At 32.9% G+C, this 13,029-nt stretch overlaps 1 protein-coding gene across 1 annotated transcript; it reads left to right on the plus strand.

Annotated features, from left to right (window-relative positions):
- Positions 1-1,551: 1,551 nt before the first annotated feature.
- On the plus strand, positions 1,552-11,152 carry LOC134236262 (male-specific lethal 1 homolog). The gene is made up of 8 exons (XM_062718444.1): positions 1,552-2,043; positions 4,626-4,780; positions 5,357-5,745; positions 7,790-7,851; positions 9,234-9,301; positions 9,440-9,567; positions 10,137-10,209; positions 10,921-11,152. Exons 1-8 carry the CDS (start codon positions 1,630-1,632, stop codon positions 11,000-11,002), a joined length of 1,371 nt encoding a protein of 456 aa, XP_062574428.1. The 5' UTR covers positions 1,552-1,629; the 3' UTR covers positions 11,003-11,152.
- Positions 11,153-13,029: the final 1,877 nt, after the last annotated feature.

A 13,029-nucleotide genomic window follows, 5' to 3' on the forward strand; every position in this document is an offset into this window, starting at 1 on the left:
GTTTTTGAGGACAGATTGATGGATGGACAGGGCAAAAACTATATACCCCAAATCTTTAATTACATGGGCATAAAAAGTTTTGGTATTCAAAGGAAGGTCTTGTTACAAGGACTAAACTTATGAAAACCCTAATACTAACTGGTTCAAAATTCAAAGCCAAGGTTAAAGTTATTTAAAAATTGAGTCAAACTGTAAGGTCAAGGTCAAATATTTATATTCAAGGAAATAGGTCCTGTCACAATTAATACAGTATATGTGTGAAGTATGAAAGCCATAATACTAGCTGTACATGTACAAAAGTCATGACATGGGTTGAAATTTTATAATTTTTTGCACAATTGGGTCAGACTCCAAGGTCAAGAGTTGAAATAATTTCATTCCCAAAGAAATGTCTTTTTACAAGGAATACACATGTTAGATATATTTTAAAAGTCTCTACTCCATTAAAAGTTAGAAGTATTGAAGTATTTTGGACATACATACAGTTTTTAAAAGAGCTAGACAGAAGGATAGACAGGGCAAAAACTATATAACCCCCCTCCCACCTGAATATTAATAATTACATGGTCATAAAAATTGTAACTTTCTGCTGAAAATCAATTGCTATACATGTATAAATTTTTAAGTACGGCATAATATAGCCTTGTGCATGTTGTGATTGCTAGAAAATTAATCATGGTAATAAATTGAACAGAGTGTTTGTGAAACACTGATGCCCCCATATGGCAGCTTATTACAAAATTAAAGTTTCTCAAATGCAAGTCAACATTCAAGATCAAAATTATTGGTATCAAGAAGAATTTCTCATCACCTGTGAAATAATTGAAAGTCCTTACTAAACTAAGTGTTCAAAAAGTAATGGCAAAAGTAAGTTTTTTTTACAAAGTGGGTCAAACTCTTAGGTCAAGGTCAGGAGGTCAAAAATATTTGTACATAGTCCATACCAACGTGAAGCATGAAAGCCTTAGCACCAAGTGTTCAAAAGTAATTATTCCCAAAACAGCAAAACAAACTTTTACCTTGATCATATGGGCAAGGTTCAAATTTGTTATTTTTTGTAAAAGTGATTAAACTCCAAGGTTAAAAGGTCAAATTTGGTGGTACCCAAAGAAAGGTCTTGATCTCCTGTGAAATATTATGAAAGCCAATTAGCCCCACCCAGTTAAATTGAGTAAATGGGGAAATGTTAAAGTTTTGTAGACAATTCAGATAGACAGACAGGCATGGCAAAAACTATAAAACCCTGAATTTTCGATTATGAGGGATAAAAGTTGTTGAAAAACTTTGTGAAGTGACTCAGAAGTTTCTTGTCAGGTGACCATATCGACCCATGGGCCTTTTTTTCTTCATTTCTTTTCTGTCCAAATAAAAGGGGGAACTTTCAAAAAACGATACATCTGAAAAAAATATTATGTAACTTTTTTTATAATTCAGTTATATACAGTGTTTTGTACACATTTAAATAGGTGCAACATCAACGGTGAACGAATCAATTTGACACCGGTTACAATGAATGAACTCTTTTTCGAAGGAGGTAACAAAGGACTCTGCTCCATTTTCCGGTAAACAAAAACAAAACAAAGCGTAGTATTTTACTCGATAAAGAAAAGACATAAGCACCAGTAAAGGATGACTGGAGGTAAATCTAGACCTGACAGTTCTACCGACTCAAGAAGTCGTAACGAGGGACGTTCATCTCTCCCAAGAAGGCGCGCTGCCAAAGTGTCTTACTCCGAGACGGGAGGCTTTGAGACAGATCTAGCCCTCGCTGTCCAGGAGAGTCTGAGGTATGCTAGGCAGGCAGAGCGCGAGGCCAAGGCAAGGGAACAGGACGTTATAACAATCCCCAGCGACGAAGAAGAGGACCTGAGCATGCTGAGCCCCATGTCAACCAAGTTCAATGATGGGTCAGAGTGCGTCATGCAAAGCTGTGCACACATGAAAGACTTGCTGATGATCAATCTGGACCTTGTACAACACCAGCAGGAAGTGTTGACAGAGAGGGACAAGGAGATCCGCGCCCTCAAAACGGAAAACAACACGGTATTTTTCATATTTGTTTCATTGGGTTTGTTTTTCTGTGTACAATGACAATGAATTCTGTACTTGTTTTGGCAGCACAAAGTGATCGGACTTGCATTAGTTACCTGAAAACAGAGCACATCCCCACATCATTTTTCAGTTTTATTGTTTTTGAATTGCACATTTGAACGCATCTTTAAATAAGATACATATACATGTACTTCATCTTCGCTAGGTTTCCGATCCAAAATCTACTCTAGATTTGAATCGGAAACCCTTGGCTAGCAAAGATGCATATATATGTTCGGGTCTAAGACCACTGTCTGAATATAGATTAGAAAGGGTTTTACAGTTTAGATAAATATTTCAGATATACAACATTTTCAGGGAAAGTGAAGGTTCATTTTACATGTGTATAGAGTTCTCAGATTTACAGATTTAGAGCTGTGCATGCATCGATTATAAAACAAGAAACCGATGGGCCACAATGGTTACCTGAGTCAATTTCACCCTGCTGTATGAAGATTTTTAAATAAATATTAATTCCTAAATGTTAAATTGTAGTCACCTTTTGTGGCCCCATCTCATATACAGGGAGCTGTGATCATGGTGATTAGTTCAGCATCTCAATGCTGCCATGGTATGGAGACCACATATAGCTCTCTCCTACCTGTGGCTGCTTGATCACAAAAAGTGTCGCAATCTTGAATATTTAGGCCTCTATTGTGACTTCATATTCAATCAATGACAAGTTTTGTTTCCATTGCAATCGAAATCAACAGTATTTTGTATACTGCTATTGGGTATATTGAAAGGTGAAGTTCATTATCCGACTATGCTTTACTCGCATTGGTCAATATTTTAATGAGAAAATGACCAACAAGCCCTGGGGTTGGGGGGTCCTGTCCACAAGTACCTGTGTTTCAGATGAACTTGGAAAGTTTAAAAATATATAAGTTTTGGATATATTGAAATAATTGTAAAACATATTGCCCCATGAGGGCCCTTAATTGGTCAATAAACGAATTAAATTGAATTGAATATTACATTTAATTAATGTATTTATTTAAATCCTTAAATTTTGGATTCCACTTTTTTTTTTTTTTTTTTATTATAATAACTAAAAAATTGTAAGTATTTTTTAGAATTAATATTATTATGTATACTCAAAATTTTTAAAAATAACATTTTGAATATATTAACTTGATTAATCAAACAAAGAATTTATTTTTTTTAAGCTTTGTCTCAATAAAAAAAACATTCTATACGTTGTTCCAAGCTTTAATTGTCTCTATAAAAACATTTTTTTTACATTGTGCCACACTTGCTTTCAAAAGGATTAATATGAATGAATCTTAGTAGTTATTTTCAACTTTTGAAACCTCCCCTTTTCTAATTATTCCGTAACATTATTTGATTTTCTATGTCAAACGTGGTATATATCTCGGAATATTGTATATCAGCTGAAACGCACACATTAGTTGAATGCAAATAAAATATGTTATATTTATTGTAAAAAGTATTAGGCCTAAAAGTCAGATTTTGTACTATTATTTTTTGTTTTCATCACGTGATTGATCATGTGATCGAAACACGCACGTCTTTGTTATCAAGCGGATCAGCCAACCGTTTGGCGTCTATTTTCAAATTCCCACCACTCTATCGCCTCTGGTGGTATGAGTAGAGGATTCTTCGGGAGAATCAGAAAAATGACGGATGTCCTTGTGCCAAATAAGTTTTCGGTTTCCGTTAGGAACTTCTTCAGATCTTGTAAACGCCCAGCGTTGAATAGTAATAACGGGGTAAGTTTTTCCAAGATGGCAGACGAGTCCAAAATCGAAATTAAGACTTAAATTTGCGCATCTTGCATAAATTGTTTGGTTAGAAATTGATTGAGAAATGACATTTGATAATTGATTTTTACTTCCAATAGAAAAATTAGCAATTTTGAATGCGTAAGAATGTTTGATAATTGATGCAATAGGCCCACTGTATTTTACGCCATAATGGCTACATATTTCATGGCGGAATATAACGTGTGCTGTCGTGTACCGTATTATGTGGCCGTTGTCCTAGCTGATGATCGATATATCTCGTGCTTGAGGTTTTACCTATCACAAAGAAAACGAATGTTGTTGTGCTAAAAGTCGGAATATTGTATAAAGATTAAATCAAAACGAGTGTCAGAGCGAAGTTGTGTTTAACATGTTAAGGCAGATATATATTTGACGATTTATCTATGAAAATTCGACAGGTGCGTGAAGTACACTGTAAATAAATACAACAAAGATGTTTATTTACCGTCGTGCTATTTGGTGTCTTAGCAGTAAAATACCCCCTTTCTAAATATAGGCTGTGTAATATCGAATGAGGGACTTGGATGAGGCCTGTAGGAAATATATGATTTGTTAAAAAAGAAGTCAAAGGATCAATGTCTCATTAAAAATTTTATAGTACCGACAAATGATAAACTCCATTATAGATTATAACAAAAATGTTTCAACTTGAATGAAAATAATTAGGAAAGTATTTGAAATCTAAATCTGATTTTCTCAATTTCTGTAACAGAAACTTTGTACACCATCTTTGTGATCTATTTTTAGTTGAAATGTCGCCTAGAGAGAATGGAGAGGAGGATGGCCTTGCTGAAACAGAAAGAAGACTCAGATTTTGTCATGGGAACCTCTCCTAGAAGTCCAGCCAACAGGAACAAGACTGACACAGAAAACCCCACCCCTGCTGAGAGGGGGCTTAAAAGGTGGGCCTCTTAAAATATATTTGAAACATATATGTTAAAAGGCAGAGAAAGCAGATCCATCACTTTTGCACAAAATGTTTTGCATTTATTGAAGAGTCTGGCAAAGGGAGATGGTTAATGGTTATCCTATTCAGACTTGGCATGCATGTATAAACAGGAAGTTTTGAAAATGAAAGTGAAAGTGTTTTTTAATTTATTTAGTTATCTGTAATTTTGCAATTTATACAATGGGTGCAGACAGCTGTGAAATTGTCTTTACCTGCCAAGACAGAATATTAATAATATGAAATTTCTATACCTGAGCAGTTTTTGTTTACTTGTCAACATGTGAGACACATGTCTGTTTAGGAAAACTATATATGTTGTCCAATCAGAAAACGTTTTTCAACTTACAAAGGGAATATGTCAAAACTTATTATTTGACAGAGTAAGAAAGATAACTCTTCTAAACAACAGACGTAGGAAGAAAGATAACTCTTATAAACAGTTACTGATTTGCACCAGCTTTTCTTGCTATTCGACTTGATCTTAAACCAAATAAATTGTTAAAATTTTGTTTCAATTTTTGGTTTTCAGAAAAAGCAACGTTGAAGCCGAGAACATTTCGAAAAGGTTGGCCATGGATGAAAATGACACGCCAAGCACATCATCCAAGCCTTACCCCAAACTGAAGAGAAGGGCATTACATGAAGCTAGTGCAGCCTCTCCCACCCAAACTACACGTCAAAAGACCACCCAGATACAGGAGGCAGTGCTCCTACCCACACCAAGACAGAAATCGTGGACAGTGACACCAGACAATAGCTCACCATATAAAAAGAAGCTGTTACCTGTGCTGAAAGATCAGAAAGGAGACAATGTCTTAAGAACCAATGAACCTTACTATGTGTCTCATTATGAGCCCCTGGATGAAGATTTAAGCTTTAGGAAGGATATTGTTCAGAAAGAAGACACCCATTTAGAAGGTATAAATTAATGGCATACATCGTATAGTTGATACCTTGTAGTAAGGCGTAACAAAAAAATATGTTTGTTTACGGTTACCCGACCGACCCTAATTTTAATCGCCGACCCAAACTTTTTTTCGTCGTAAAAATCCGGAAGTTACTGGCCGGTCAGTTTAACTTTTACATTCATCTTTTAAATCGAATTTGAAAGTACAAAAACAAAACCAACGAGTTCGATTTCTACACCAACGCGTTTGTTGCAATTTGCTTACCATTGCCTTGCAGTTGCAGGGTTGTGCAACTAGCATCACCTTTTGCCCAGTGCTACCGTTTTTGGGGTAGAAAAATTAAAATTATGCATATAATACATGAGAAATACAAACGGTATTTTCACTCATTGTTTTGCTATTTAATTTCCAACTAATGAAAAAAAGTCCAGGCAGCATGCTCCAACTGTTCTTGAATTACTTAAACCTTATCCATTTTGAAGTACTACCTGACTTATTTACTTAAAAAAAACGATCATTTTTTCCTAATCCGAATTTCCTCCATTCCTCTGTTAATGGTAACTACATGCAGATATCTCTTTCCATTATTTACGGTCCCCCAATCAACTAAAAGCTAAGTGTTATGAAGTTAAACTTTAATATATATCAATTGTATTTAATGGTTTGAAATAAAAATAAAATGATTTTGCTTCATTTTAGATAAGCTCCACTGCTAGTACAATATGTTCAGAAAAAAAAGATATAATTTCTTAAAATTTTTAACCTTCAACTTTAAAAGGGATGGCTTAGGACCCTGACTTCCTTAACAATGAACTTTTTACAATATTTGTTTTTACAATTTTTTGCCCCTATATTTGGACTGCTCACTTTTATCTTCGGGCTAGTAACTTTATTGCTGTTACAAGTCTGTGGGCTAGTACTTGATTTTTTTTAATTGCACACTCCTGAGTTGTAAGGCAGTTGGCAAGAAACCACCCATATTTCAAGCCAAACAGAAGTAAGGCACCATACAATGGTAAAACTGTTTTTTAATTTAACCAATTCATGTGAATTTGTGTATAAAAAAAAATTCAATAAAATAAAAAAAAATTCCTACCTACCGACCCTATTTTATTTCAGCATGTAACAGTAAACAAAGATATTTTTTTGTTTGGCCTAATTATTTAAATTAATGACCATGTGATAAAGGAGAATGTTTCTTTACATTATACTTTTGTTTTTAGCTTGATGCAAAGAGGGAAAAAAAAAGCAATGTTTTAAAAAAAAAAACAATGAAAAAAAACATACCGTATATACTCGCCTATAAGTCGGTCCGCCTATAAGTCGGTTGTATTTTTTTCGGTTATTTTGCGAGGATTTGCCATTGACCCGCCTATAAGTCGGACCAACTTTTTGTCAGAATCAGATGACAATTTCTAATAAATGTTCTAATGTTTTTAACCTGATTTCAATCATTATTTTTAAAAATTTAGTTGATATTTTACTTTAAATCATAAAAAAAGAAATAATGCATTCTTAAGATAAAAAAAAAGTATTAGATATATGTATATAAATACTTATACTTTACGTTTAATCTTAGAATACATAAAACCTAATGATATGATATATCCAGACTTTATTCAACGATAACCATGTTTATAGAATACTACGTTTCGCCGACCAGAAAAATGCCAATCCTTTTATGACTCGCCTATAAGTCGGACATAGACTTTTGGGCTAAAATTTAACTCCCAAAAAACCGACTTATAGGCGAGTATATACGGTAATCTGTGTTTGTAAGTTGTGCAATATGTGTAGTAATTATATGGATAATCATGATACAGAATTGAAGTATTTGAAGGATATATCCCAATAAAATTATGTTATCTTAAGTGTGTGCTTCAATTTAATTCAACTGACTTAAATAAATAAATATGAAGTTACCTACATGTATTTTGATTTCTGTATCAATGTATAAGTTATACAGTTTAAGTTATACTGATTCAAGTATATATAATTTCAGACTGTTGATATATACAGAATTCCTTTGTTAAATGTTGCTATTCTGTTTACAGTGAAATTACCGAGCTGGAGACCTCGTAAATATCCAAGCCTGTGGGTGCTAGAAGGAACAGAGGTCAGTTGTTAGAGTTATCTTTCTTAGAATGAGAGCTGTTCCAGATTTAGAAAATTTTTAAAAGTTTTCTTCCACCACTCAATAAATAATCCATGCACCCCTTCACCTTACTCATTAATAAGTACAGTATAATTTGTCCAAACCGGCTACCGCCGGTTCCATAAAATTTGGCCGGTTCGGATTGAAAAACCAATGAAAATTTCGTTATTTATTAACAAGTTACATAATATACATATGATAAATATAATTAAATGATGAAATCAATCAATATTTTAGAGTCTAGAAATTATAAAATAGTCTCACATGACTTATTGTATAAAAATTTCCTTATTTATTTGTGAAGTTTGAAAGTTGGGTGAAATGTTACGTCAATCTACAGGCACACCTAATATATCCAGCGGTCCGGGTTTCACTTGTCAAAGATCACATTTAATGTATAAACAGCAATGCACAATTATTTACGATGTGCTAATTATTGGATTGAACTTTTAATTTTTATGTAAAAAAAAATTACGTCTTCCCCCACAGTGTTATGAAAAATATTTGGACCCGATTGATAGATTGATTTGTATCTCGCGTACATATATCTTTTGTGATAATGTTATAATGCGTTAAAAGGAGTTAAAACAATTTTTTAAAATTAATTTATTCAAATGATATTATTTTCAAGTGGGCTGTTCACCGCCGCATTTCATTGAGTTCGTCTTAGGACACTAATCATGCTAATTACAGCTGTATGTTAACACGGATTATCACATCCACCACGAGAGGTGTTAATTGCTTTGAAGTAACTCAGGTGTGGCCGGATTAGAGGGAATGATTACCGTTAATTATGAGCAGTTGGGACCAGTATAGCCGTTCGGAATACAGTATCCGGACTACACAGAATTTTTTCTGATGAATTTGTTAAAGAAGTGCATGGGACTAAAATTTATAGACGGAATGGACAAAAATCCGGAGTACTCAGAGTCCGGATTAGACAAATTTTACTGTAAATGGTTCTGAAAAATATTTGGACCTTGAAAAGATTCTAACAATCAAAGCAAAAGCTTATCTACTTAACTGTACAAAGTTTCAATGAAATTGGATCCCAATTAGTTGACAAAAAATTGGCAAAAAAAAAAACAACAAAAAAAAACATCATCACTAAATTTTCGTGACACCTTATTTTCACAAGATAGACATTAACTCTTTATTAACAAGACATAACTTTCACTAATTGTTGGTTTTCCTCTATAAAATTGTAAGGAATACTTTTATATGCAAGAATAGAATAAAGTTCTCAGGAATAAAAAGTGATATACAGTTTATGATGATATCAAAACAAAGTAGATCTAAAAATTATTATCATTTTTCATCATCATTAAATGTCACCTTTACAGAATTTAGAAGATGAGGTATTTGTAAAGAGGCACCAGAAATTAGAAGTGGAGGAAAAACGAAGAAAAAGGTATGTTTAACTTTTTATTTTCACCCATTTAAATAGCAGTCAATCATTTATATATTTACCTGTAATACCAGTTGTCTACAAAACAGGATTGAAACTTTCTGCCATGTAATATTATACATAATTTTTCTATTTAAAAAGGTGGGATATGCAGAGGATAAGAGAGCAGAAAATTTATGAAAAATTAAAAGAAAAAGAGAGAACTGCAGAGAACCTGAAAAAAGGAGAGGATCAGCATGTAGAAACCTTTTACCCTACACTGGAAGACAGTAAGTAAAGACCTTAATGACAAATTTCATCAATTTTCAATCAGCAGTTCCCTTAATTTTTGTTAGCAATCCATTACTTTTCAAATGAAAGCATATCAAGTTGTATCTCTTTTTTGGGTCCCATCATTTCATTGATTGTCAATAAAAATGGATTTGCTCACAAAAATCCTTCAATGAAAAGAAAATTATCAAGTCACGGAAATGATTCAGGCACAAAATGATTTTTTTTTTATATTTATGATCTATAATATTGTCCTAATAGGGACAGACAATTGTGTTTTCAAAATTTATATCAAGTTAAACTGTATTTACATAGAGGCTGTCATTTTTTTTAAAATGTGAACTTTGCATGGTAATCCTTGTGCAATATTGGCACTGAAAGATGGAAGTGATTTTTTTTTTTTGTAAGAATTTGAGGATATTTTTGTTCAGAGACAAATTATTAAATACTGGAAGAATCATATGTACATGTACTTCAGTAGAGAGAAATGAGAATGATCCATGGCTTCATGGTAAACTATAGTTTTGTATTAAGTGCTGTAATGTGTGTGGGTTTTTTTATTTTGCAGTTACTCATATAGAAGTATGTAACAAGATACCTGTGATGGCCTTTGGACATGCTTTGCCAAATTTAAAATCTGCGTAAGTATATTACCCATTTCTTTTACAGAGACTTTTGTTGTTTTTGAAGCCTGTTGATGAATACTGAAGATTCCAAATATGCCTGATTATAATAACCAATTTTGTTTGAGTGTGGAATCCTTTTAAAAGACCCTTATAAATCCATTTATTATATACCTAATGCGTATCGCTCAGTTTTGCTGTTGATTTTATGCTATCACGTGACGTCATGATCCGACTTTCCGGATCACCAACTGTGGTTTTCTGAATCCATATCACCACTCTCTGAAACTGATGACGTAGTACGCAGAAATATGACATTATTTTTCTTGTGTGTTAAAAGTCCCTTGTTATTATGCTTTGTTTAATGGATTAGTATGGGGGTATATAATAAATTTATCATTTTATCAGTAACTAGATCCGAAGAGTCGTATCACGTCTCGTTGCCCATTGATCGTTTCCCATTGATTATCAGATCAAACGAGACGTGAAGCATCGAGTTTGATCTCATGATCCACCCCTGTCAATTCAACGTGATACGACCCTTCGGATAAAGTTACTGTTATAATGATATATACATATTTATCATTAAGAAAGGGCACTGTCAGAATTTAATTTCCTTTGAAGGTTGGGGGGGGGGGTTAAAGAAATTTTAATCTAAAGTTAAAGGACCTTGTTTAAAAAAAATTGTATCAAATGTAATGAAATATGATGTATATTTTTCTTTTACAGAGATTTTTCTCTTCCATGGGAGGTTGATGCCAGTAAAGCAGTAGCTACGTCCCGGTCCTCAAGGCATGGCCGCTCGCGGTGATTATGGAGACTGCCACTTCAGTACCACACCATTGTGTTCATTGTATGTCTGAAACGGTGACAAAAGTAGTATATCTGCCATAGTGTGTGTGCTAAAGTTAGGCCATTACAAGTTTTTTCTGTGTTTAGTGTCCCATGAAACTTGATCTTTGACAACCCATATCAGGGGGAGGGGGTCAGGAGTTCTGAAATTAATTATTCTGGTCAAATTTTTTTTTAACTTTGACAATTTTTCTAAATATTTTTCAACAATTTGTCAATTATACATGTATTTTAAGTAATTAATACTTTGATTTTGCTAAAAGAATAGCTCTTTTTATGAGATATTAAAATAACTTACTAGGTTGGTTTTTAAATGATAAGTGGACACTAAATGGAGAAAACAAACTTGGAATGGCCTTATTTTACATCATTGTTGAACATCCTAATTGAAATGATGCTTTAGTCATAATTGCCTAACAGTCTGCGGTGTTGTTAAATGAGGTAGAAAGAACCCTCAGTAAAATATTCTTTGACTATTTAAGACAATATGATGTTAATTTTCTGGAAGTTTAGTGCTAACATGGGTTGTCGTGTTTGCAGTTTTAAGTCTAGTAAATAATTTGTAGGAATTTTTATTTCAATTGTTACCCACTTTGAAAGATTTCAAGAGAATTGCAATATATTGCAAAAACATAGCAGTGTTTGTTACTCTAGGGTTTTGTTTTCAAAGTCTTGGCAAAAAAGAATGCCATTAAATGTTTTAGTCACACATATATATTTATTTGTATTCTTTTTCTTTTCTATCCTGTGAATAAGATTTTTACCAAGTGGACCAAAGTACACATTTTATTTATTGATGAATCTGTTGTTATGTTTGATGAATGTAGAAGTTTTTCAAATATTGTATTTCATGTTTTATTTCCTGAGTCTTTGTATGATTCCCTGACGTGTAATAGAGGTATATATATGCAGAACTGTGAAAGTAGAAATTTATGTACCGGCATGTATTTTGCTGACATTGTTGAAATAAGTCTTCGTAGCAATTATTAAAGTAAAAATGTTATATTGTGAAATTGCACCATTGCTGTTTAGTATGACTATCTCTTGCTTAAGTAACTATCTTAAAGTCTAGTACTCTAGTTTCTTCTCCCTAAACTATCCTGTATATGGATGATCTTCTACAATTATCCTAAAATCAGTTAAGCTGTCCTATACATACTGTGGAACTGACATATAGTAAAACATGCTTTTAACAGAGTGTTAGGGACAGACAACTTTGCTGTTACATGTATAAGCATAATTTATAATTCATTATATGAAGCAGGTTTACAATATACTTTATAGCAGCATTCAAAATGAAAATCACTTCAAAATAAGCATCGATTGGCTATACATGTATATGTAATCTTATTTGTCATAAGGGTGTTTTACATGTACTGTAATCTTAATTGATGACTATTTTGGCTTGTTTAAATTACTGGTGAAAGAATTATGTCATACAAATTTTCTTTTTATAAAGATAAGAACTTGATACATTACATTTCTGAGTTTGTAAGAAAGAGGAGAAATTTGTTCTCTCAAAAGATGTTACAATTCTTTTCTTTAAATGTAATGAATGTTGAAGTGGATTTAAATGTAAATTTGTTCTTGAAATAAATGCTTTATAAATGTTAATGCTCTTGTATTATGCTTTTCAAAATCACATTTTATATAGGTCATATTTTATGTGAAGTCAAGGGTATTACATGTAGTCCTATTTAAGGGTAGTGGAATCTTGATATCTTTTTCATTGACGGCTTTATTTCGCTGACACAAAGGAAAAAGAGGATATTGCAGAGAATCGGTAATATGCTGCCAGGGACTAGATCACGTGAATATCTTATAATATAATAATCTGTAGATATACTACCAATAGTCAGAATTGAGCTCCGAAGTAGGGATGAGGGTACCTTTTAGTATATATATAATTATGAAAAAATTAAACACTGTGCATATGAAACACTTTTAGACCCATCTTCGCTAGCCAAGGGTTTCTGATACGCTACT

This window comes from Saccostrea cucullata, unplaced genomic scaffold, assembly GCF_032062105.1.
Source record: "Saccostrea cucullata isolate Sc308-1 unplaced genomic scaffold, CSIRO_AGI_Scuc_v1 ctg87, whole genome shotgun sequence".
NCBI classification, from domain to species: domain Eukaryota; kingdom Metazoa; phylum Mollusca; class Bivalvia; order Ostreida; family Ostreidae; genus Saccostrea; species Saccostrea cuccullata.

Bases quoted from the DNA above. Each gene is read 5' to 3' on its own strand.
- LOC134236262 (XM_062718444.1), top strand. From the start codon at position 1,630: ATGACTGGAGGTAAATCTAGACCTGACAGTTCTACCGACTCAAGAAGT. The intron at 2,044-4,625 runs GTATTTTTCATA...ATCTATTTTTAG, and splicing joins TCAAAACGGAAAACAACACG to TTGAAATGTCGCCTAGAGAG. The intron at 10,210-10,920 runs GTAAGTATATTA...TTTCTTTTACAG, and splicing joins TTGCCAAATTTAAAATCTGC to AGATTTTTCTCTTCCATGGG.